Source organism: Mus caroli, unplaced genomic scaffold (assembly GCF_978045245.1).
Source record: "Mus caroli unplaced genomic scaffold, Mus_caroli_1 scaffold_8, whole genome shotgun sequence".
Taxonomy (NCBI): domain Eukaryota; kingdom Metazoa; phylum Chordata; class Mammalia; order Rodentia; family Muridae; genus Mus; species Mus caroli.
The window spans coordinates 130,236,856-130,264,169 of NW_028227263.1; the positions used below are offsets into that span (position 1 = coordinate 130,236,856).

A 27,314-nucleotide genomic window follows, 5' to 3' on the forward strand; every position below is an offset into this window, starting at 1 on the left:
TTTATTTATTCATATTATATATATATTATAAATTTATTCGTTTGTTTGTTTGTTTATGTCACAATATACAGCACCACTCTCCTCTTAATGACCCCTACTCACAGCTCCTATCCCCATCCTCTTCTCTTCGGTGAAGGGATAGTTGCCCTAGGGTACCTCCCTACCATGACACAACAATTCTCCCCAGGACGTGGTGTGTCTTCTCCCACAGAGACAAGACAAGGCAGCCCAGATAAAGGAATAGGATCCACAGAGAGGAAACATGTCCATGGAGAGCCCCAGCTCCAATTGTTGGGAGATCTGCTCAAAGACCAAGCTACAAATCTGCTACATATGTGCAGGGCCCCTAGGTCTAGCTCTGGATAACTTTTTGTTTGGTGGTTCAGTATCTGAGAGTGCTAAAAGGTCCAGGTTAGTTGACTCTTCTGGTCTTCATCTGGAGTTCTTAACCCCATTGGGTACAACAATCCTTTCCCCAACTTTTCCAAAAGACTTCCACAGCTCTAACTAATGTTTGGCTGTGGACTTATATATCTCTGTAATTCAGCTGCTACGTGGAGCCTCTCAGAGTACAGTTATTCTGGGCTATTGTAGGTAAGCATCTAAGAGTATCAGCAATAGTATCATGGATTGTTTCTTGTCCATGGTGTGTGTCTCAATTTTGGCCAGTAATTGATTGCCCATCTCTGCTCCATCTTTATTTCTGGACATCTTCTGGTTAGGACACATTTGGGGCCAAAGGTTTTTCTGAATGGGTTGCTATTCTTATCCCTCCACTGTGAATCCTATCCGCCTACAGGAGGTGGCATTTCAGATATGGGAGACCTTAGCACTGTGCTATCACCTGTCAGAATTCTCCAGAAAATGGCTCCCAAGATCCCATCTCCTCACCAAATAATGAAAGAGTTTGTAACTGTAGTTTCTTCTGAAGAGGTGTCTGATGTGTCTGTCACTGAAAAGTACAGCAGAGAGGAGGCCTTGGCAGGCTCCTCTCTCAACCTCTCCATGCTCCATTATGATAACACTTCAGAAACCATGGCAGACAGAAACCTTTCCTTTCCCCAAAGCACATTTGGGTCCAGGCAGAGATCAGCCATCTGGAAGCACTTCTACTTGTCACCCCTTAGTTGCTCAAAGGCTGTGTGTGTCCACTGTATGAATGAGTTCAGTAGAGGGAAGAACAGGAAGGACCTGGTCACAAGCTGCCTCATCAGGCACATGTGGAGAGCATATTGCTCCATTGTACTGCAGGAGAACGGGAGCAACACAGGCATCCCACCATTGTACCCTGTGCCCTGAACCCTGATGCCTGCCCTGCTGCCCCAAGAAGGGGATCTCAACTCTGCATCGTTATCTCCAGGCAAATGAGTCAAAGAGTCCCCTTCTGCCTCCTCATCCCCTGACAGACTTCCTGAGGTCCTGTCATCACACATAAATCCTGGGGATGTGTCCCCAGAAGATGTGACCATGTTGTCATCCTCTGATGACTTGAGGGAGGCCTCTGTAGTGTTTTCTCCAGAGAAGCAGCCACCAGACACAGTAAATCCAAGGTTGGAATCAGGCACTGTCTTCCAGCAAAATTAAGGTGATGAGAAAACTATAGTCAGAAGTCTGGCATCACTTTTCCCTGTCCCTAATGGTCAGTCTCAAAGCAGTGTGCCAGTACTGTAGCTGCATTATTAGTCGGGGGAAGAAGGGAGATATTGGCACCAGTTGTTTGATGCAACACCTGTACAGACGCCACCCTGAGGTGGTTGGGAACCCAAGGACTTTCTGGGTGCAAGTTTGGCAATCTCTCCATATGCCACTTTGGCCTCTGCAGAAATATCCTCCAAATTAACTGACTTGCCAGCAGTGGTCAGAAAAAAAAACCCTCAAGGTGTGTTTCCTACTAATAGCAAGAAGACCACCAAGCTATGGAATCACTTTTCTATTTGTTCAGCAGACTCAACAAAGGTGGTGTGCCTGCATTGTGACCGGACCATCAGCAGGGGCAAGAAGCCCACAAACCTGGGCATCAGCTGTCTTCTGAACCATCTGCAGCAGTTCCATGGCCATGTACTCAAGAATGGCATCTCAGAGACCACTCTGTCCCATTCTCCAGGCATCTGGAGGCCTCTGGGCATAGAGCTCTTAGGGCCTTTCCCTTTCTGTGACTCCACAGAGAAGTTCTATGACTCTCATCAAGTTGCCAAAAAAATCACAAGTCTCATAGCTGAAATGATTGCACTTGACCTTCACCCACATTCCCTTGTAGACAATGTTGGCTTTAACAGGCTGCTCGAATACTTGAAACCTTGTACTCTTTACTCTCCCCTTCCTACTTCTCTAGAACAGCTATCCCAGATATGTATGACAATATGAAACAGATAATTATGTCACATCTGAAGGAAGCTGAGAGTGGTGTGGTTCACTTCACCTCTTGAATATGGATGAGTAGCCAGACTCGTGAATATCTGACCATTATAGCTCACTGGGTCACCTTCACACCCACTGTCCAACCACATTGTGAGGACCACCATTGCTCAGCACTTTTAGATGTGTCACATATTGACTGTGACAATAGTGGAAATAGCATTCAGAAGCAATTGGAGTGTTGGTGGGAAGCCTAGGTGACTTCCATTGGCCTTCAGATTGGCATCACTGTCACTGACAATCCAAGCATAGGGAAGATGCTGAGTGAGGGTGAACACTCAAGTGTGCAGTGTTTCAGTCACACAGTGAATCTGATTGTGAGTGAGGCTATCAAGAGCCAGAGGATGCTCAAGAACTTACTGAGTATTGCCCGGAAGCTGTGTGAGCGGGTCCATCAGTCACCCAGAGTAAGAGAGAAGTTAGCAGAACTGCAGAAAGACTACGAGCTGCCACAGCACCAGGTGATCCAGGATGTACCGTCTAGGTGAAGCACATTGTTCCACATGCTTGAACATCTGATTGAGCAGAAGAGGGCAGTTAACCAGGTATCCATTGAATGTAACTTCAGAGAATTGATCAACTGTGACCAGTGGAAGGTCATGAGGTCTGTGTGCCATGTGCTGAGATCATTTGATGCTGCAATCCGAGAGATGAGTGCCCACATATCTACGCTGAGCCAGGTAATCCCCATGATCCACAGCCTCAGCAGAAAAGTGGAGATGCTGTTTGGGGAGACCATGGGCATTGACACCATGCTTAAGTCCCTGAGGGAAGCCATGGCGAGCTGCCTGTCTGCCACCCTTCATGACCACAGATACATCATTGCCACACTGTTGGACCCTCGCTACAAAGCTTCCCTGTTCACAGAAGAGGAGGCAGGGCAGTACAGGCAAGACTTAATCAGGGAGCTAGAAATACTGAATTCTACCTCAGAGGACACTGCCACCTCCAATGGCTGTGACTCAGGGACCCCACTTAAAGACACTGGCACAGAGGAGAGCCTGTGGTCACTCGCACCGATAGAGAGAGATCAGAGAGAGAAACTATCTGAAGACATGGTGCTTGCGTATTTGGAGGAAGAGGTGCTGGAACACAGCTGTGACCCACTTACCTACTGGAACCTAAAGCAGTCATTGTGGCCTGGGCAGTCTAACTTAGCAGTCTGATTTCTGGGCTGTCCCCCAAGTACAGTCCCCTCAGAAAAGTTGTTCAGCATATCCAAAGATGCTGGCAGCTTTGGCCAGCCCAGTCTCATGATGGAGCATTTTGAAAAGCTAGTCTTTTAAAAAGTGAATCTTCCTTTGATATGCTTTCAGTATTGAACTCATTGATGGAGCCACCAGACTGTAAACGTCCTTCAGAGTGCTAGCTATTGTACCAGGGCTGACTTGCCTGGATGGGCCATTTAGGACCCCAGACCAGGCATCTGGGGCTACCTGCCAGTTCTCACCATAATACCCACATGTGCCTTACTCCTCCTTCAGGCCAGGTGTCAAGGTGCATTTTCAGAAGCCCACTAGAAACAAAGTCTTGGCAATTATGAATTAGGATGATCAGGCTTAAAACTATAAAGGTTTTTTGTTTTGTTTTGAGAGGATAATAATCTGTTTTACTAGAATGAAAGGAAGATGTAAACAATTTTATTATGTAGGGTTTTTATTCAGTTGTGTAAAAACCATAAATTAGGTGCTGTATTTTAATTAAATATTTTATTTGCAACAAAACAGCTTTTGTGGCTGTTAAATGAAACCTGTAAATAGGAGGTGGAGGTTAAGCCATCCTGACTGAACAGTTCTTAACCACAGGCTCCAAAAGTATGTCCTAGAGGGAATATTCTGGAAGCTGTTTACATTACAGAACCAGGAATTTGAAAACAAAACTCAACTTGGGCATATCATGGAGTGTCAATCACATGGCGAATTGGTCATGAGCACGTTCCAATGTCAGGTGTTGCAATCAGGTTTTACAGGGTCAGTTAACTCAGAGATATCCTGCTTATTATGAGTCCCTTGAAATTTAATCCAATTTTTAAAGTCATGCTTAGGACTTCACCAGTGCATGATATGACATGTATAAAAGAGATAGGGCCTGTTGATCAAATATCCTTGCCTCTGGTTTACTTTTTGCATCTCTATACAATAAAGCTATCTAGTAAGAAGTATGTGCTGACCCCTCAGAGCTTGACCAGATACAGCTCAGATTCTTCTTTGAGGAGGTAGCTTGTTGACAAGGAAAGCGCTTGTATATTGCAGTCATGAGAAAAATCTTAGATATTTAGATTTTTTTCCTATGATAGGGAAGCCTAAACCATCATTGGTACATTATAGAGTGCCAAGGATATCAAAATGAAGTATCAGCTATCAGACACTTTACCTGACTCCAAAGTTTTTGCTTATGTCTTAAAAAAAAAAAAGTTTTTCATTTTCTCATTGCAAATCAGTTAAATATTATGGGTGAAACAAATCACTCATTTGCCTCTGATATTTTAGAAAAAAAAATGTTTTGTTGAAATAGTGTATGTAGGCTCTGTATTTAATTTGCCTGGACTATGCTTTCGTGTGTTTATAAATGACGAACTTGGATACTGAAATTAAACTTTTTATTTTTTTAATACTTTTTATTAGGTATTTTCCTCATTTACATTTCCAATGCTATCCCAAAAGTCTCCTATATCCTCCCACCCACTCCCCTACCCACCTATTCCCACTTTTTGGCCCTGGCATTCCCCTGTACTGGGGCATATAAAGTTGGCAAGTCCAATGGGCCTCTCTTTCCAGTGATGGCCGACTAGGTCATCTTTTGATACATATGCAGCTAGAGTCAAGAGCTCCGGAGCTAGAGAAACTACCCAAGGAACTAAAGGGATCTGCAACCCTATAGGTAGAACAACATTATGAACTAACCAGTACCCCGGAGCTAGCTAGACTTCAAGTCCTATATTGAACAGTTAGGGAAAGAGTGGGCAGCCTTATCCAGTCCCTGCTTTTAGTGGGATTGCTTCCAGTTTCTCACCATTTACTTTGATGTTAGCTACTGGTTTGCTGTATATTGCTTTTATTATGTCAAGGTATGGGCCTTGAATTCCTGATCTTTCCAAGACTTTTATCATTAAGGGGTGTTGGACTTTTTCTAATGTTTTCTCATCATCCAAAGAGATGATCATTTGTTTTTTGCCATTGAGTTTGTTTATATAGCAGATTATGTTGACAGATTTCCATATATTGAACCATCCTTGCATCCCTAGGATGAAGTTTCTTGAACATGAAGGATGATGGTTGGATGTTTTCTTAGATTCGGTTTGTTAAAATTTTATTAATTATTTTTGAGTCGATATTCATAAGGGAAATTGATCTGAAGTACTCTTTCTTTGTTGGGTCTCTATATGATTTAGGTATCAAAGTAATTGTGGCTTCAAAGAATGAATTGGGTAGAGTACTTTCTGTTTTGATTTTTTGGAATAGTTTAGGAGATTTGGAATTAGGTCTTCTTTGAAGGTCTGATAGAACTCTGCACTAAACCCATCTGGTCCTGGGCTTTTTCTGTTTGGGAGACTATTGATGACTGCTTCTATTTCTTTAGGGGAAATGGAACTGTTTAGGTCATTAATCTGAACCTGATTTAACTTTGGTACCTGGTATCTGTCTAGGAAATTGTCCATTTAATTTAGGTTTTACCGTTTTGTAGAGTATAGACTTTTGTTGTAGGATCTGATGAATTTTTAGATTTCCTCAGATTCTGTTGTTATATCTATCTTTTCATTTCTGATTTTGTTAATTAGGATACTGTCCCTCTGCCCTCTAGTTAGTCTAGCTAAGGGTTTATTTATCCTGTTGATTTTCTTAAAAACCAGCTCTTGGTTTGGATAATTCTTTGAATAGTTCTTATTGTTTCCACTTGGTTGATTTCTACCTTGAGTTTATTTCCTTCCACCGATTCATATTGGGTGTTTTTACTTCCCTTTGGTCTAGAGATTTTGGGTATGCAGTCGAGCTGCTAGTGTGTGCTCACTTCAGCTTCTTTTTGGAGACGCTCAGATCTATGACTTTTCCTTGTAGGACCGCTTTCATTGTGACCTATACATTTGGGTATGTTGTGGGTTCATTTTCATTAAACTCTAGAGTTTTTAATTTCTTTCTTTCTTTCTTCCTTGACCAAGTTATCATCGAGTATAGTGTTGTTCAGCTTCCACATGTATGTGGGATTTCTATTATCTATGTTGTTATTGAAGATCAGCCTTAGTCCGTGGAAATCTAATAGAGCACATGGTATTCATTCTATATTTTTGTATTGCCTAGGCCTGTTTTGTGACTTATTATATGGTCAATTTTGGAGAAGGTAATCTGACATGTTGAAAAGAGGATATATCATTTTATTTTTGGATGAAATGTGTAAAGATAGCATTTAAATCCATTTGTTTCATAACTTCTATTATTTTCACTGTGTGTCCATTTATTTTCTGTTTCCAGGATCTGTCCATTGATGAGAGTGGGGTGTTGAAATATCCCAGTATTATTGTTAGAGTTATAATGTGTGCTTTGATTTTTATCAAATTTTCTTTAATGAATGTGGATGCACTTGCATTTGGAGCATAGATGTTTATAATTTAGAGTTCATTATTGTAAACTTTACCTTTGATGAGTAAGAAGTGTCCCTCCTTATATTTTTGGAGAACTTTAGTTTGAAAGTCCATTTTGAGTTGAAGGTGTAGAATTCTCACCTCCTCCTCCACTAGGCTCGTGTAGATGCTTCCATGTTCCTGCCTTGATGATAATGGATTCAAACTCTGAACCTGTGAGCCTGCCCCAATTAAATGCTGTTCTTATAGGAGTTGCCTTAGTCATGGTGTCTGTTCACAGCAGTAAAATCCTAACTAAAAAAAACCCTGCTGATCCCATTCCAATATGTAGCTTCTGTTTGAGGACTAAAGAGTCAAATTGTGAAAAGAAACCAGAAGAACTTGTATCTTGTGCAGATTGTGTCAGTAGTGGATATCCATCCTGTCTGAATTTTTTCCTGAATTAACCACAAATGTGAAGGCCTTGAAGTGGCAGTGCATCAAGTACAAGACCTGCAGAACATGTCAAGTCCAGGGAAAATATGCAGATAATATACTTTTTTTTTTATTCCTGTGATAAAAGATTCCATATGGCGTGCTGTGACCCACCACTTTCCAGACTGACAAAAGAATTGTAACCAGTGATAAAGGATCCATAAGTGCATTCACAGGAAGGGGTCACCTGATACTGAAATTAAAATAAGCATCAAAAAAGAAAGTGCAGATGTAAGTCTGATGGGAAACACAGATATCGTGACTGAAGAGTATCTGGACAATTTTAATCAGGCCCAGGACTGTCTTGGGAGAAAATCGAATTTGAAAGTGGATTGGAAGACTGTGGTCACTACCCCTCAGTAATAGAGTTCAGAAAATATGATATCCAAACCTGGTACTCCTTGCCTTACCCACAGAAATATGCAAGATTATCAAAGTTTTACCTGTGTGAATTCTTTCTTAAATATATGAAGAGTAAAAATATTTTGCTATGACACTCAAAGAAGTGTGGATGGTTTCGTCCTACAGCAAATAAATTTTCCTGAAGGAAAGACCTTTCGGTATTTGAAGTTAGTGGAAATATATGTAATATGTACTGCCAAAACATTTACTTCGCCAAGCTCTTACTAGACCACAAAACCTTGTATTATGATTTTGAGCCATTCCTTTTTAATGTCCTTACAAAAAATTATGAAAAAGGCTGTCATGTGGTTGGATAATTCTCCAAGGAAAAGCTCTGCCAGCAGATGTATAATTTGGCCAGCATAATGATCATGCCCCAGCACCAAAGGGAAGGATTTGGATGCTTTCTCATTGAATTCATCTATTTGCTTTCTCAAGGAGAAGGCCAAGCAGGGTCTCACGAAAGCCACTCTCTGACCTGGGCCAGCTCTCCTATCTGACCTACTGGAAAAGTGTCATCTTAGAATACCTCTACAACCACCACAAGAGGCACATCAGCATCAAGGTCATTAGGAGAGCCACAGGTATGTGCCCACATGTCATTGCCACCACTCTGCAGCACCTCCACATGATTGATGGAGAGATGGCAGGTTTGTCATCATAAGAAGGGAAAAGTTGATATTGAGCCACATGGAAAAGCTGAAGAACTGTTCCCAAACCAACAAAATTGATCCAGACGTTCTAAGATGGACTCCAATTTTAATTTCTATTGCTGTGTTTTCTGAGGAAGAGTGAGAAGCTGAGAAAGAGCCTGAATGACTAGTGGAACAAGCCAGCTGCTGGGAGAAGGAGGATCAAGAGATCCTGTAGTCTAGAGTTACCAGTGGGCAATCATCTGCAAAAGTACAATAAAAATAAATAAATACTTGCATTGTCCAGATAGGCAGCCAGTGGCCGGGGAGAGAGGACAGTAGTTAAAACTGTCAAAAGAGAGCAGTGAAGAAGAGGAAGAGGAAAAGGAGGAGGACGATGATGAGGAAGAGGAAGATGATGGGGAAGAGGAGGAGAGCATTCACACATCTCCCCCACAGTTGACTAAGCCACAGTCAGATTCCATTAAAAGAAAGAGGACTTTTGTAGTAAAGAAGAAAAAAGGTCATAAACGCAGGAGGATCAACAGCAGCGTAACCATTGAGACCATTTCCAAGAGGACAGAAGTGCTGAATGAGCCCTTTGACAACTCAGATGAGGAGAGAACAATGCTGCAGCTGGAGCCTACCTGTGAGGTCCCAGTGAGAGAGGGACAGAAAGTCAGTTCTTAGAAAAGCATTCCAACATCACGCAGGGAAGAAAAGGCAGACAGAGGAAGAGGAAGGAATCGACAATCATTTCTTCAAGAATGCTGCCCTTTGTAGAAAAGATGTAGGCAATGATGCATAACACTTGAAAGTAGGCAGTAAAGACAATCCTGAGCCTCTAAAGTGCAGACAAGTGTGGCCAAAAGGAGTGAAGCAAGGGCTCTCCAAGAGGAAGCAAAGCAAAGAGAGGATAGATGAGTTCAAGCTGAATCTGTATGGGAAGAACAGGATGAGGAAGGAGGAGGAGGAGGGAGAGGAGGAAGAGGAGGAAGAGGAGAAAAAGACCAAGGTGGTGCTGAAAGTAAACAAAACACAGAAGAGGAAATCTCCTAGGAAAAGGAAGACCCTGTGCATTTGGATGACCATGAAGAGGATGAGGATGAGGAAGAAGAGCCATCTCACAATGAGGACCATGATGCAGATGATGAAGAATATGGCCACATGGAGGCTGCCAACATGGAGAGAGGAGACCTCCCAAGAGAAACCTTCAAAGATGCACTAAAGGGCCAGGAGACTTATTTAGACCTGAACATTCAGTTGAGCCACTTGAACTCTGGGGTCTTGATAAACTGCAGTGTTGATCTCACAGTGTCATGTAACAGTGAGCCAAAGGAGCTTGCCGGGGACACTGGAATTGCACCTGAGTCTGACAGGGAGCACCAGGAAGAAAAGACACAGAAGCAGGACCAAAAGAACAGTGATGGTATGGATGCTGATCTCAAAGAGGGAGGCCCAGCAGCTGTGGAAATTGACTCCAAGACTGCCCAGGCTATTCAGTCTTTGACCCAAGAAAACAGGGAAAAAGATGACACCTTTCCAGATTGTGCTGAGACTCAAGAGGCCTGTAGAAGCCTGCAAAACTAAATGCACACAGACCAAAGTCCTCAAATTCCCACCATACTGGACGAGTGCCAACAGTCCAAGGTAGCCCACTTTAATCTGTCCATTCCTTTCCAGGCAAGTCAGTTCATTCTGTCAATAGCCCCAGTGTCCCTGCTAGAGAATAGCTTTATCCAAATTAGCCCTGATCAGACTGCCATCACAGTGCCACCTCTGCAGAACATGGAGACCAGTCCAATGATGGACATCCTGTCAGTGTCAGATCACTCACAGCAGGTCATTGACAGCAGGTTCAGTGACCTGGGCAGTATTGAGAGCACAAGAGAGAACAACGAGAACCCAAGCAGCTATGACTCAACCATGGGAGGCAGCATCTGTGGAAATAGCTCTTCCCAGAATAGTTGCTCCTATAGCAGTCTCACCTCTAGCAATCTGACACAGAACAGCTGTGCTGTCACCCAGCAGATGTCCAACATCAGCGGTAACTGCAGCATGATGCAGCAGACCAGCATCAGCTCCCCTCCAACCTGCAGCGTCAAGTTTCCCCAAGGCTGTGTGGTGGAGAGGCCTCCCAGTAGCAGTCAGCAGCTAGCTCAGTGCAGCATGGTCACCAATTTCACCCCACCCATGAAGCTGGCTGACATCCCCGAGACCAGCAATACCAACATTGGCTTATATGAGTGAATGGGTCAAAGTGATTTTGGGGATGGGCACTACCCACAGCCATCTGCCACCTTCAACCCTGACAAACTGCAGCAGTTAACTAATACACTTATTAATCATTCCACTGCTGTGACCTCCTATGCAAACAGTGTCTCTTTGTCCACACCATTAAGCAACACAGGGCTTGTTCAGCTTTCACAGTCTCTACACTCTGTCCCTGAAGGACCTCAAGCACAAGCTACCATGACCCCAACCCCTAACCTGACTCCTCCTCCCATGAATCTGCCACCATCTCTCCTGCAGCAGAACAAGTCAGCATCGAATATTGGCATCTCCCACAGCCAAATACTGCAAACTCAGATAGCCAGCAAGGACCACGTCTCCATAAGAACTAAGTCCGAATCTCTGCCACCAGATGCTGCCACCCATCAGTCACAAATCGATGGGCGTTCCCAAACTGTAGCCATGCAGGGTCCTGCATGGACTTTAACAATGCAAAGAGGCATGAACATGAGTGTGAACTTGATGCCAGCACCAGCCTACAATGTCATCTCCGTAAATATGAACATGAACACTCTGAATGCCATGAATGGGTATAGCATGTCCCAGCCGATGATGAACAGGATGATGAAGAGTGGTTACCACAGCTACCATGGCTCCATGAATCAACCCCCCCAGTACCCGATGCAGTTGCATATGTGCCCATCTGCTGGGCATATGATGGGAAGCCAGCCATATGCCCAGCAGCCGATGCAGACCCCACCCCACACTAACATGATGTACACGGCCCTGGGACCCCATGGCTACATGAACATGGGCATGTCCAAACAGTCTCCCAATGGATCCTACATGAGAAGGTAGACAGCCTGGCAGCCCACCCAGCCCACTGGGCCCCACTATTGGATTGATCTGCGCAAATACCTTTGAAGAGTACGATTTCAAAACCAGCATTGGTGTGAGTACAAAAACATTTGTTGGCACCATTTATTCAAAAAAAAAAAAAAAAAAAAAAAAAAAAGCTGTATGCAGCAGAATGCCTTATACAAGTCGTTTTTCTTCTTTCCTTTTTTTTTCTTTTTTGATACCTTTATTTCTGTTACTTTTATATAAAATTCTTTGCAAAGGAAGGCCTCTCTTAGGACTCTAGTTGGCAGTAGCCACACATCTTGCCTGTTTCCATTTAACAGTGTGCATACAAGCCCCTTCCCAAATCACCTGTTTTAATACTGAACCTCCAGCTTTTCTTCTTCCTTGTCTACTCCATGGAAATGCCTTTAGCATTTCAATTACTGTATATTTTGTTTAAGGTGACCCTTCAGTATGCCACTAATTTCTTTGATGGTGACAGTGCATTTTGTAGTACTGTACAAGTGTTGTGCTAACGGTAAGCCACTTCTTAAGGTTTTTGCTTTTTTTTTTTTTGCCTTGATTAGGGTACCCTAATTTGAGGTTTTAAAAAAGTATCTATTTTTGTTAATTATAAAACTGTAAAGAGCAATCACAGCTATTCCCTTCTGGTTAGTGAAGGGGGTTTATTGCTAAATGTTTGGTGTAAAGTTGAGAAGACCATTTTCCATTTTGGTGGCAGGCTCCTTTGGGGAGAGGCAGCTTTCTGTTTTATAAATGCACACTTCTATTTATTAAATGAAGCATGTCTCAGTGTTTATCTGTCAGGTTTTGAAGCATTTCATATATGTCCAAATACTTGGCAAGATTTTTTTTTTAATCATGAATTTGGTGTAAAGTTGCTATTTTATGGAAATGCCTCTACATTTTCATTTCATCTGTAGATTTTTCTATCTTTAAAAAATATTGAAATTATTTTTTAAAGAAAAATAGAAAAGTAGCTTGTGAATAGCACAAAGTAAGCTTACAAATCTCAAGTAAAAAAGCAGAAAACTTATTTGTGTCTGTTTCTATTGCTTCCTTTTGTAGCCTTTGCACCTGGACAGATGGCAGTAAGGGCTAAGCATAACAGGTGTGCACGACCTTTTATAAAGTAGGAGCCAGAAGAACTCTTGTATTTACCTGTTTTCTTTTTATTCAGTTACTTCAAAAAAAAAAGAAGGTAAACACCCTCCCCCCCAAAAAGCTGTACATTTTAATATAAAATAAATTATGATGAGCCATTTTTAAAAAAGAGAGAAAGTCCATTTTATTTGATATTAGAGTGGCTACTCCAACTTGGTTCTTGGGACCATTTGCTTGGAAAATTTTTTTCCAGCCTTTTACTCTGAGGTAGTTAGTGTCTTCCTTTATGCCTTAGGTGGATTTTCTGTATGCAGCAAAAAGTGGGGTCCTGTTTACTTAACCAGTCTGTTATTGTATGTCTTTTTATTGGGGAATTCAGTCTATTGATATTAAGAAATATTAAGGAAAAGTTGTTATTTCTTCCTGTTATGTTTATTCTTAGATTTGGAATTCTGTTCATGTGGCTATGTTTTCAGGTTTGTTGAAAGATTACTTTCTTGCTTTTTCTCGAGCGTAGTTTCCCTCATTGTGTTGAAGCTTTCCCTTTATTATCCTTTGAAGGGCTGGGTTTGTGGAAAGATATTGTGTGAATTTGGTTTTGCCATGGGATACCTTAGTTTCTCCATCTATAGTAATTGAGACTTTTCTTGGATATAGTAGCCTGAGCTGGCATTTGTGATCACTGTGGGTCTGTATGACATTTTCCCTGGATCTTCTGGCTTCTGTAATCTGTGGGGAGAAGTCAGGTGAAATTCTGATAGGTCTGCCTTCATATGTTCTTGACTTTTTCCCTTTACTGATTTTATTTGGTGGTTTGATTATTATAGGATGGGAGAAATTCCTTTTCTGGTCCAAACTATTTGGAGATCTGTAGACTTCTTGTATATTCATGGGGATCTCTTTCTTTAGGTTGGGGAAGTTTTCTTCTATAAATTTGTTGAGGGTATTTACTGGCCTTTTAGGTTGAAAATCTTTCTTCTTGTCTATACCTATTACCATTAGATTTGGTCTTCTCACTGTGTCCTGGATTTCCTGAATGCTTTGGGTTAGGATCTTTTTGCATTTTCCATTTTATTTGATTATTGTGTCAATGTTTTCTAAGGTATCTTTGCACCTGAGAGTCTCTCTTCTATCTCTTGTATTCTGTAGATTATGCTTGCATCAATGGCTCCTGACTTCTTTTCTAGGTTTTCTTTTTTCAGAGTGGTCTCCCTTGTGAATTCTTTATTGTTTCTACTTCCATTTGTAGATCCTGGATGGTTTTGTTCAATTCTTTCACCTGATTGGATGTGCTCTTCTGTGTTTCTTTAAAAGAGTTATTTATTTCCTTATTATAGTCCTCCATCATTATCAAAAGAAGTGACATTAGATCCATATCTTGTGTGATGCTGTATCCAGGACTTGCTATGGTGGGACAGTTTGGTTCTGATGATGCCAAGTAGCCTTGGTTTCTGTTGCTTCTATTCTTACACTTGTCTCCTGTTACCTGATTATCTCAAGTGCTTGCTGCCCTCAATATGTCTGATTGGAGCCTGTCCTTCCTGTAATCCCAGTTGATTCAGAACTCCTCAGAGTCCAGCTTTCTCTATGATCCTATGATTCCAGGATCCTATGAACCTGATTTTCTGGGTGTGTCAGAGTTCTTGGCAGTCAAGCTTCCTCTGAAACCCTAAAATCCTGTTGTGACCACGCTCCTGGGTACTGGGATCCTCAAATCCTAAGATTGCCGGTGTGTTAGAGAATCTGGAATCGGAATCTCCTCTGGGGACCATGGGACATTGTGTTCGAACCCAAGGTAGACCAGCACTGATCTGAAGGAACCCGAGCTGCTGGTCAGGCAGGACTCCTGTGTCCTTCTTTTGCTGGCACAGGCCCATCATGATTGTTTTAGAACAGATGTTACACTCTACTCACCAGGGATCCTAAGATCCTGGGCATGCAAGGGCACCAAGAGAGTGTAGAATCCTCTGGGGACAGTGGACTGTCTGCTGAGTTCGCACACATGGTGGCCTAGAGCAGGCACTGACCTGAAGAGGTGATATATTATTTTAAAATGTGATATACTCATATATTTGGAATTATTTGAAATTTATATTGAGAATAAGGTATGTATTTTCAGTATTGCTGTAGACAAGCATCAATATAAGATTTTTCAGTTGATTGTGGTTTTATATCAAGTAACTTTTAGAGTACTCATTTTTATTGTTATATTATTTTATAAATTTTACAAAATATGATAAAAATCCTGAAAGATATGGCAGGTATTGAAGGAGGTTCTCTGGGAGGAATTGGGGAACCAAAGGAGAAGAAGAATGTGATATAATTGTATGTACTCAAAATATGTTTTTAAATGTTAAAATATGTTTTAAATGTTAAATGTTAATTTCTGATAAATTGAAATTATCTTTTCTCATCATAATGCAATAAAACTTAAATTAATAAATAAAAAGTCACATTAATAAGTTGTTATAATTGTAAGTTGACTATCAATGCCTGTCATTTTGATGATTTTGCTAAGGTACACAAGGTGTTCTCCTATTTCCTGTTTAATGATTGGTCTAGTTTGGTTTATGTTTTTTCTGATAAAATAGTCTTTCCAGAAGCAACTTAAGAGCAGAAAGAGTTTATCTGACTTACACTTTCAGGTGAAAAATCTATCAACAGGAGAAATCAAGGGAGGATCTTAAGAAAGAGCTGAAGTGAAAACAGTTTACAAATCAGCTTACTAATTTTCTCAATGTCTCACTCTCAGTTTTTTCATTCAGACCAGGTCGACAGGTTTATGCTCTTTGCGCTACCACGTCATTGGTCAATAAAGACAATCACTCAAATACACATTCATAGGCAAATTTCATGGGGAAAATTTCTAAACTGAGAGTCTAAGGTGACACAGGGATGTATATGGTTGACTGCTGAAACTAACTCATGTGGATGGGGTTTTAAGATAAAATCGTTTTTCTCAAGTAGAACAGGCTTGGTGGCCATTAATTCATTTCATATGCTTTTCAACCTGAAAAAATGTTGAACATCCTTAATCATCAGGGAAATACAAAGCAAGACAACCCTGATTCCACCTCACACCAGACAGAATGGCTAAGATCAAAAATTCATGTGAAAGCAGATGCTGGCGAGGATGTGGAGAAAGAGGAACACTCCTCCATTGTTGGTGGGATTGCAAACTTGTACAACCACTCTGGAAATCAGTCTGGCTGTTCCTCAGAAAATTGGACATAGTACTACTGGAGGAACCAGCAATGCCACTTTTGGGCATATATCTAGAAGATGTTCCAACTGGTAATAAGAATACAAGCTCCACTATGTTCATAGCAGCCTTATTTATAATAGCCAGAAAATGGAAAGAATCCATATGTCCCTCAACAGAGGAATGGATATAGAAATTGTGGTATATTTACAAAATGGAAAACTACTCAGCTATTAAAACAATAAACTTATGAAATTCCTAGGCAAATGGATGGATCTGGAGGGTATTATCCTGAGTGAGGTAACCCAATCACAAAAGAACTCACATGATATGCACACACTGATAAGTGGATATTAGACCAGAAATGTAGAATACCCAAGATATAATTTGCAAAACACATGAAACTCAAGAAGAACTAAGACCAAAGTGTGAACACTTTGCCCCTTCAGAATTGGGAACAAAACACCCATCGAAGGACTTATAGAGACAAAGTTTGGAGCTGAGAGGAAAGGATGGAACATCCAGAGACTGCACCATGCATCCATCCCATAATAAGCCACCAAACGCAGACACTATAGCATAGGCTAGCAAGATTTTGCTGAAAAGACCTTGATATAGCTGTCTCTTGTGAGGCTATGCCAGTGCCTGGCAAACACAGAAGTGGATGCTCAGAGTCATCTATTGGATTGAACACAGGGCCCCAAATGGAGGAGCTAGAAAAAGTCCACAAAGTGCTGAAGGGGTCTGCAATCCTATAGGTGGAACAACAATAGGAACTAACCAGTACCCCAGAAATTCGTGTTTCCAGCTGCATATGTCCTATGTTTTTACTTGATTTATTTTTCAAAATTTTTGTGTTTTTATACATAATATTTCTATTCTTTAAAAAATTAAAAATGAATATGTTATATCACATTCTACCAGATTTACCAGTATGCATTCCAACACACTATACATTGCATAATATGTCCATAGCAGAACTTAATTTTTTCAAAACAGTACAACCCACTAATGATAATTTGTGGTGCTCATATGTGCATGGATGTAGGGCCATCCATGTGTGCACTAGAAACATAAAAGTGGCCCTATATGAAAAGGGTGTGGAAGTCTTTCTCATCTAGCAGTCATCAACTGCAAATGGATCTTCAGTGAGGAGTGAGGATTCAGGACACCCTCTCCCATGCATCCTGGAATATTGATCGGCTTTATGTTATGCAGTTTTGCTATAGGCAACCATTGGTGATATGAACACATTTGCATAATAACAGCTAATTCATGTTCAAAGGACAATATTTACAGAGGAATATTTCAAATCACTCCACCACATTCTCTAGCTTTTACTTTCTACTTCCTGTCCCATGGTATTTCCTGAGTCTTCGGTACATCAATGACTGAGCACTCACAATTAGGCTGCACAATTTGATCACTTCTGAGTCTACATTATCCAGAGCCAGTTGCAAAATTAATCTCTAACAAAGATATAGAACAGCACAATTCCACAGGTATAAATACAAATATTTAGACGGTAGTTTGACAATATGACCGTTTAGTTAAATGACAGTAGGAACCCTAGTTTGGAACTATGACATCATCAATCATGGGTTCATGACCAGGATTATAGTACCAGGCATGAATTCCATCTCAAGGATCAAGGCTCAAATCCAATCAGCCATCATTTATGTAACCCCATAACAATTGTGTCATTATTGCACTACAAGACACTTTTGGCCTGGTACATCTATATTGTAGCATGTGAATTCAGCTCAGGATAAGAGCATTATGTGGAAAATCAGGGGCTGAAAATTGAACACTGAGAAATGGAAATGATACCCCTATATACTCCCAAAGGGAATTGTAGACATAGGTATGCTGAGTTGAGGGAATCTGTTAAAATTCCTCTGTCTCTTGTCTTCCCCACTTGGCAGTGCCTTATATAGTTTTCATAATCAACAGATCTGCATCCAAACATATGCTAAGATAATTCTAAAACCTCACATTCTCTCTCTCTCTCTCTCTCTCTCTCTCTCTCTCTCTCTCTCTCTCTCTCTCTCTCTCTCTCTCTCCCTACCCCTTACACACACACACACAGACACACACACACACACACACACACACACCATAAAGGTGCCTTATCCCCTTAACTAACTTTGTTGATGTGATTATTAATGATGTCATATAGCTTTGTTTTATACATCTATTAGATTTCTGCCAGTAGGTTGCTGTATAAATTGGAATGTTTCTTTCCAACACCATATAAAATACTGTTCTCCCATCTCCATTATCAAATCTTTCTGTTGTCTTCATATACCTCACTAGGAGGCAGGTACTTACAGAAATCACCTCTGGATTTCTGTATTGGTGTGATAGGTTTCCCCCAGCACACACCTCTGACCTTGCACCTTGGCAGTAGAATATCTCCTCATGGCATCAATGGTAAATCTTAGTGGTAATGAGTTTGATAATGAACTTGATTTTATCAGTTCTCTATTTGTGTATCAACCTCAAACATCATGTTTAATGCTATAAATACAGACTAGTTAGATTTTTCTTAGTGAAGCTTTCTGCTGCTGCTTTCAGAAAATGAAGAAAGTCAAGCAGACCCTTTGTTAGTGCTTTGTAACTGACACTCCACTTCTCCCTGCACACAGTCATATTTGGATCATGGTTTGAGCATGTCCGTGACTGGTTATCCATGAGAGAATGGGACAACTTCTTGGTACTATACTATGAAGACTTGAAAAAGGTGAGCTTACAGTTATCACTCAGTTAAGAACGAGAATCCATTACAACAATAATAACAACAACAACAAAAGATGAATATTGGTCATAGGATCTAGAAAAGCAGAGAGAAAGCCAAAAATCTGCTCTCAGCCTACCTGCTTCCCTGAAGGAATGGAGAAAAATAATTATTAATAAAAAGTAAAAATGCAACCAGACAAAAACTGAAAGATGAAATTATTCAAAAACAAATTTGACCTCATAGAGTTTTCTCTCAGGAAATAGGAGGGAGGAACCTGGGAGGGAAAGTATATGGGGGAACTGGGAGGGAGAGGTGAACCTGATCTAGTATAGTGTGAAGGAAAAGGACTGAAACTCTGATGGCCAGCAGTAAGAATGGATAAAAGCATCCTCTAAAATTAGGATGTTTAGGGGACCCTCCAGAATTTACCAGAGACCTGGTAAGTTAAAGACTCTCAGGACTCAAAGAGAGACACCTTAGATGAATTTCCATGCATTAGGGAGAATGATGTTATAGACCCTACCTGCACTTCCATCAGGAAGACAGGGCATCAAATGAGGGAGAGTGGGCCCATCCCACAGTCATAACTCTGACCCATAATTGTTCCTGTCTGAAAGAATGACAGGGTTGGAAATGGAGAGGAACCTGAGGAAAAGAAGGTCCAGCAAAAGACCCAAAGTGGTGTCCAGCTCAAGGGGAGGTCACAAGGCCTGACACTATTCCTGAGGCTCTGGATAGTTTGCAAAAAGGGACCTATCATAAATGGCCTCTGAAAACACCAGCAAGCAGCTGAAAGAATCAGAGGCAGATGTTTGTACCCTGCCAATGGACAAAAGCAGCTGATCCTTGTTTTTGAATTAGAGTAGGCTGAAGGTAGCTGAGGAGAAGGGTGATCCTTTTAGATGACCAAGAGTCTCAATTAATCTGGACCCCTGAGATCTTTCAAAAGGTGGAACACCAAACAGACAGCATACACCAGCTAATATGAGGCCTCCAACACATATACAGTAGAGAACTTTTGGTCAGTGTTCATTCAGAGATGATGCACCTAACCCTTGGGAGACTGGAGGACACAGGGAGATTAGAAGTCAGCTGGTTTGGGGAGGACATCCCCATAGAGACAGGATGGTGGGGAGGAGATATGTGGTATGGAACAGTCATAGGGTCGGCTTTGGGGAAATAACATATAGAGTGTACAAAATAAATTAATTTTACAATTAAAAAAGTTTCATCACACTCCTTTTTCCATATGTAGATTCTTTTACTTAATCATCATTAAGTTCACTTTTCCCAAGAAAGGATCACTACCCATCTGTCTGCTACACACTACTACACATTCTAATAAGTCTTCTATCTGACCATTAACACATTCTTTTTAGTTATTGTTATGATTGTTTACATACATATGAAATATTAAGCAGAATTCTAATAAATATGCAAAAAATGTTTTAAACCAAGAAAACCTCCTGTCCCCATGGGGAAGGCTAGGATTAAAAGCACAATTTTTGACATTCTAAGATTTTACCTTGTAATGACTATATCAGAAGATTAAACTAATTGTGGTAGTACACAGATATCATTACAACAGTTAGAGATCTGAGACAGAAAATTTGGGAATGTGATGCCCATATAAGCTGCAACCTGAGATACTTTCTCAAAACAAAATCTCTTGGAAGTACCCTCAAAAAACAAATATTGAGAACATTTCTATGAAACTGTCCTAAAATCTGTATTGTTTTCAGATACCTAAGCAAACACTATTATCTGGAACTAACAGTAATCTCTGCTGATGATTTTGTGCACATATCTTCATTTGCCTTGATCATTGTCTAGCAGCATTTCTATAAGTTTCTTTAAACCTGCCAGGGCAGGATAGGTATGCTTGTACATACTTTCAGTGCCAGCACTTGGAAGGAAAAAGCCAGATAGATGGATTTCTGATCTCTGTGAGCATGACATATACTAATCTCCACAGCAACTTCCAACACACAAGAAAAAATTCCATAGTGAGGCCCTGTCTTAAGAAAAAAAACTCAGTATACTGAGAGACTGTGTCAGCACACACCTGTGACCTTAGTACTATGGAGATTGACCCAGGAAGGTCTGAAATTCAAGGTCATGATCCTCTAAAAAGCAAGTTTAAATTTAACCTTGGTTCTATGAGAGCCTCTCTCTTACATTTCCTCTTCCCTAAAAAGAATACCCAGTCTCTGTCTTTTAGAGAGCAGAGATGAGCCACATTGAGAGCCCACTCAATATATAAATGTTGAGTCTGAGTCCTTCCTCCCTTTGTTCCATTTCCTTTATTGCCTAATTCCTATTCATGCTCTCTCATTTGATGATGACCTTTTCACAACACTTTGATCATCTCCATCCACAGATCACATGTTTGAATCTTTTCTCTCAGTGCTCTCTGTTGATTGCCCTCATTTCACTTTCTTCTTTTAGGATACAAAGGAAACCATAAAGAAGATCTGTGACTTCCTAGGGAAAAATTTAGGGCCAGATGAGCTGGATCTCGTCCTCAAATACAGCTCCTTCCAAGCCATGAAAGAAAACAACATGTCCAATTTTAGTCTCATTAAGGAAGAATGGGTTCCCAATGGCTTGAAGCTCATGAGAAAAGGTAAAGAGATCATCTAGCTTCAGAATATGTCAGAATAAGTGAAGGGCTTGTGCCAATGAAACTCTAAGTAGTTGTTGGGAATGTACTGAAAGTCACTGCTCATCACTGATAGCTTCTCACAGACATTACAGGGAAGGTTTTTGTGGAGAAGATGTGGGTTTAAGACACTCTGCAAAGTTTATTTATTCTGGTAGATGAACTTGGGATTGGAGATGGTCATGTCTAATAACTTCAATGAAGAAAATGGGAAAGTAGTCAGTATTCTATGAGGCATTGTAAAGTTTCCTGTATCACATTCCTCATTTTTAAAATATAAAAAGTGTAATGCAGTAGACCAAAGATATATCTAAGATGATAAGCATAGAACTGCAAAAATTACATTAACTGCTGGAAAAGATTTTGAACAGGTCAAGATTGCTGCCGACTGTAAGCCAAGATGATACTCCTATAGGAGTAAAAAAAAATCTCTAATGTTAAAATCTGATGTTATTTGCCAACCTATGTTTAGATTGCTTTAGGGTCATGACCCCTCTCTTCTTTGGAATTATCTTTCCTGAACAGGGAATTTCAATGCTCTCTATTTATTTGCCAACTCCTCTCTATGATGGGAGCAGATTGTTTGTGTGTGTGGTGTCATAGCTGTACAGTTCTGGAGTGACTTTGCCAGAATGAATCAGACCTTGAACCTCACCCAGACCTAATTAGATAATGATAGGTGAGATGGAACTTAGAGTAGAAGAAAGAAGGTGTCAGTCATCAGATATTTAACACTGAATAAAAATATAGGTATAAATGAATGAAGTATAAATTATGAGTTTAATTTTCTTTATCCATAATTTAAATGTTTCAGCCTTTAACTTCAATCGACAGTTTTGGAGTCTGAAATTTGGATACTAACAATATATGTTAGTATCTTTCCTTTATACATAATTGAAATATTTCAGCATTTGCCTTCCATTGACAGCTTTGGAGTGTGAAATTTGGAAATGAACAATATAAGGATATAAGGAATTTTCAAAGAAAACATGAAGTCAAAGTAGATACCAGATTGTATTTAGTCCAGGACTAGTACTATCCAAATAATGGGAAATTTTGACTGAGATGTAAACATAAAGATATGTCACCACTAACTAAAAGATAATGGAAATCTATACACTAAAGTTCAAGGCATGTGGAAAAATAAACTTTTCTTTCCAGCTGCCATCACACTACTGTACTCCTGACTCTGTGGAGACATACTGCACTAGAAAAATGGTCTCACCTAAGCAAAGTGGTCTGTTTCTGGATTTTCTATAATGAATGAGAACTTGGCAGTGTTAAAACATTGTAAGAAAATAAGTCTGTTATTACATACCTAAAAGAATGAAGTAGCTCTGTTAATAGCAAAGGGATAAGGAAACTGACAAGCAAAAGCATTAGCAGAGACAAATCAGAGCAGATGGAATAGAATTTAAGACAAAATTCCATGAAGACAACTGTTGTTTCTGCTTTGCCAGGAAGATTCTTTTAGGATGAGACCATACTTGGTTTTATTCTCTTCCAAATACAAATACTATTTGCCATGCAGCACAGATGATAGCAGAAATACATACATATATACATACATACAGTAATTATAATATAGTTCGGCCAAAATTCTTGATAAGACTTCATTAGTCTTTAGAAATTTAATTATCCTAGTGATTATATGTAGCATATGTTTGTTGTTGTTGTTTTGTTTGTTTGTTTGTTTGTTTGTTTTGCATTTGAAGACAGCTTTTATTTGGGGGTATTATTTTTCTTATACTAGTGTGACACCAATATCCTTTAAGCCAGGTAATTCTGGAAACCAGGTCACTGATGAGGGACACAAAATACATTGCCCACTTGCTTCACTAATTCATTATAGAGAATGATGAAATGGATATGTCTGGAAATAACTTTGAAAGAAAAATGTATGTAAAGATAATATTTGTCTTCTCAATTTCTCTATCAGATTGGTGCCAGTTTTGAATCATCAAAATATGTGCAAATCTAAGATAATGCTAAAACACACTCCATTATTTACCATTAGGCAACCTAATTCCCTATATCATAAAGCATTAAAAAGCTGTAGTAAGTGTTAGACTTGCTTGGGCAATGAGGAATTCACTAGACCTATTTTCCAAAATCCTTTAATTGTTCTTATCTTAAGACACAAGAAATTACCTTTTATTGCCTCTGCAGAGCTGCTTTGTAAGCTTTATCCCAGAGACTCAATCATTCAAGTTGTTGAGATGCATCTGCTTTTAATCTCCAAGCAATGATTTTCCATGTACAATTGTAGTCAATGTAATTCAATATTTAGGCTCTGCAGGAAATGCATACTAGAGAGATATTTAGCTACTCTTTGGGTGACAAGACTTTATAAAGACAATGCCACAATCTAGATATGTATAGGAAATATATTCTGGCAAACCTCAAAATTCCCAGCACTCATTACTTCACAGTGTATAATTTAATGGACACAGTAGTTGGGCCATCGATCATTTTCACTGGTATCTTCAGAAGACCTGAATCAGAGTCAAAAGGGGAAGATGACCCAAGGACAGAAGAAGAAGCCTCCCATCTTCAGGCCATAAAGAAAATCCTACAAAGGTTTGGACAGTACTCTGATGTGAGATCTGCAGACTCCAGAACTATGAGGAAGTTCTTTTTCAACAAGAGTTAAGCCACCACATGTTAGGGTTATCCTGACATCTGGCACACAAAAGTTTGTAGAGATTTTTAGAAACAAGGAAAGAAAATAAAAGTGCATCAATAAGGTGCACAGAATTTGCAAATAGGTGAACTTACAACTCCATGTGTGTACCTCCAAAGATGTGGTTTCTCAGATGGACTGATTTATTCCATTGGGAATCCATATTGAATTTGTTTGAGATGCTTGAGTCTAACATCTATCTGGTTTGGCCTATCAGGATCCAGGCATGCTGTCAAAAACCATAAGATATCATGTTCTAATAAAGAAAAGAAAGAACCTGAGAGCACAATGAATATTAATAGGTACCCATCTCATTAGATGACACTTTTATATTCATATCAATTATAGTATATTATTTTAATATGCTGTATCAAGGATTTACATTTTTATGAATTCTTTATATTTTCTTTAATATAGCCCTCTGGGGAATTAAAATTAACTTATGTGATGATATAGAAAGAAAGTAATGTGATAAAGAAAAGAATGGCTTCTATTGTCATTCTTTTTGGATTCAAATACACATCCATCACTGTCATACTGGCAACATCTCAAAGACTAATTTTTCGTCATCAGCAAAATAGGAGCACTGCCTATACCTTTCTCAGGTATGCACGAATTCATTTAACAATCCCACACTGAGTATATCCTACATGTCAGTCACTCTGTACAATGAACCATTTAGTAATTTCAGAAACACTTTCTTTCCAAATATATTTGATGCATATTCTGTGTGTATATTCAAAGCATAAATACATGGTGTAAATAACAGTGTCACAGCTAGGAAACAAAGCAAGGATGGGACCTGCTGGGTTATAAATGGAGGAAAGATGGGAAGAGAAGGTTACAGTGTCATTAATAAAAAGACAAAGAGCAAGATGTAATTATATGAAAATTATTAGTCCTCTAGGATGACAGAAGACACAACACAGAATGTACAATTGATTAACCTCTAAGGTTATAACTAAAAACATTCTGGAATGGAGTGGTGAAAAACAATATATGGTCAGAAGACACAGTGCTACATTGGACATATGCAGAAATTATGCAGATCTCCATGCATCACAAAACACCATGGATGAGTGAAACAGAGTCCTTCAATGCCCTCAGCTGTGAGGGGCTGGGTTCACTGTATCTAGTGAGAAAATCAAGACAGCTGAAATGCTGCTCATAACTGTGTGTATCTGCAGCACTCATGTGACCACACACACACACACACATAAGTAGAAACTATTTTAAGATATTAGTTAAAAGTTGCTTTAAAATTATTTACTTCTATAAGTAAATACTAAGATGTAGACAGAACAGTTTAAGTTTATTTGGATCATTGAGATGATAAACACTTCTGAGTTGGATAGCATGATAGGAACAGGTTTGATGGGAAGCAGGAATAATCTGTGTATATATAAAAAGATCAAGCCATTGTTGCCGATATTAGATTGTCTAGCATATAGGTTGGGAGAGGAAAAGGTAGGACGTAATTTAGACAGAGGGAGAAGTTTGTATATATGATTTCAGGACTTAAGAAATTTTTGGCAAGGCATGGTGGCACATGCCTTTAATCCCTTCATTGGGAGGCAGCCTGGTCTACAAAGTGAGTTCCAGGACAGCCAGAGCTATACAGAGAAACCCTGTTTCAGAGAAGAGAGAGAGAGAGAGAGAGAGAGAGAGAGAGAGAGAGAGAGAGAGAGAGAGAGAGAGAGAGAGAGGAGAGAGAGAGAGAGAGAGAGAGAGAGAGAGAGAGAGAAAGGAGAGAAGAGGGAGAGAAGGAAGGAAGGAAGGAAGGAAAGAAAGAAAGAAAGAAAGAAAGAAAGAAAGAAAGAAAGAAAGAAAGAAAGAAAGAAAGAAAGAAAGGAGTTAATTTTCTACAGAAAATGGTAGTTTGATTTATTAATGCCACAGACCAGGTTCATTCAGCCCCTTTCAACCTGTGGGAATCAAGGTTCCAACAGGTGAGCATAGACAGACACAGAGAGGAGAGAGTGTGCTGAATCTGAATGTATTGTCACAAATCAAACACTAGTCTTATATAATACAGAAAAGAAAGGAGTAGTGTGTCACAGCAGGCAAAGTACATTGAAGTATCTGACACAAAACAGAGAAATGACTTCAAAAGACTTACAGGAACTAGGTAATATTTACAGTAAAGATAAAACAGCCCTGCCTAGAGTCAGCTAATGTCAGGTAAGGACTTCACAACCTAGTCACAATTTCTTCTACTCCTTTGAGCCTTTAGAAAGCTAGCACCAGGGGGTTCTGCTCAAGCAGACCTTCTCATGAGTAATATAATACCACAACCCTTCTATATCCTAGGCCTTGATAAATTCTTGCATATGAGTGTAACTTGGCTGTTCTTTAAAGTGTCTGTAGGGAATCTCCATTTGTCAGAAGAATTCACCAACTTGCTTCTAATATGCAATGTAGACTGCTATACCTGGTTGTAATGAAGAGTCTAAGTATACTTTGCTAAGCTTGCCCTGAGATTTCTAACTCTTATCCAGTAAATAACTTAAGAAAGCATGCAAGACCCTCCACAATATTGCAGAGAGAAATCTGGGGCATTCTAGCTATGGGAATGCCAAGGTTCCAGGAGGCTCTTTCCTTGAAACTGTGCCTCAGGACTGCTTCCAGATTTCTAAACCTGTAATGTGAGTCACTACTGGAGTGGATGTAGGATATTAACTGTGTGATCTTTATCAAACGGAAGGTAAAAGCATATGATGGGAAGAACTAGTTTAGTATTATGACCATTATAAATCCACCTATGTATCTTCTTCACATTTTACAGGCACAACTGGGGACTGGAAGAATCACTTCACAGTAGCCCAAGCTGAAGCCTTCGATAAAGTGTTCCAGGAGAAAATGGCTGGATTCCCCCCAGGGATGTTTCCATGGGAATAAGTTTTCAAAACTTTTAAATAATATATGAACACTGATGTTTATGTTCCTGTTGTTCTGTATCCTGAATACCTGGATGTAGTCATAGAATAAATCCTGTTGTGGAATTGTGAGAGTGAATTTTTAAAAACTTGTGTTACTGATACTAGTAGTAGCAACACTGGTGCTGCTGGTGGTGTGTATACCTTTATGTTTGTAGTGCCTTCAGTGGCCAGAAGAATACATTGGTTCCAAGGGACCTGCAGTTGAATGTAGCTGTAAACTTCCTGCTTTGAGTTGTAGGAACTGATCTTAGGTACTCTACCTAAGCAATACAATACTTCTAAAATCTGTCCATCTTTGAGAGTCATCTCTTAAGCCAAGAATCATGGAATCTTGAGTCATCATATATTTGCTACTTTTATTATTGTTTTGTTGTGTATTATCAGCAAAT

General features: G+C 39.8%; 1 protein-coding gene and 1 pseudogene across 3 annotated transcripts in view; both read left to right on the forward strand.

The window, feature by feature from the left end:
- LOC147003529 (sulfotransferase 2A1-like) overlaps positions 1-26,994 on the forward strand; it is a 31,844-nt gene extending 4,850 nt beyond the window's left edge. The window contains exons 4-10 of one of the 3 annotated variants that reach the window (XM_085842183.1): positions 1,271-1,290; positions 6,572-6,591; positions 10,644-10,671; positions 12,036-12,075; positions 18,550-18,644; positions 21,090-21,267; positions 26,772-26,994. In XM_085842183.1, the coding sequence (XP_085698309.1) occupies positions 1,271-1,290; positions 6,572-6,591; positions 10,644-10,671; positions 12,036-12,075; positions 18,550-18,644; positions 21,090-21,267; positions 26,772-26,884 (494 nt within the window). In that variant the 3' untranslated portion in view covers positions 26,885-26,994. The remainder of the gene's footprint in view (positions 1-1,270; positions 1,291-6,571; positions 6,592-10,643; positions 10,672-12,035; positions 12,076-18,549; positions 18,645-21,089; positions 21,268-26,771) is intronic. The other 2 variants (XM_085842184.1, XM_085842185.1) reach the window with 2 other exon arrangements.
- On the forward strand, positions 6,732-9,744 carry LOC147003530 (histone acetyltransferase KAT6B pseudogene; annotated as a pseudogene).
- Positions 26,995-27,314: the final 320 nt, after the last annotated feature.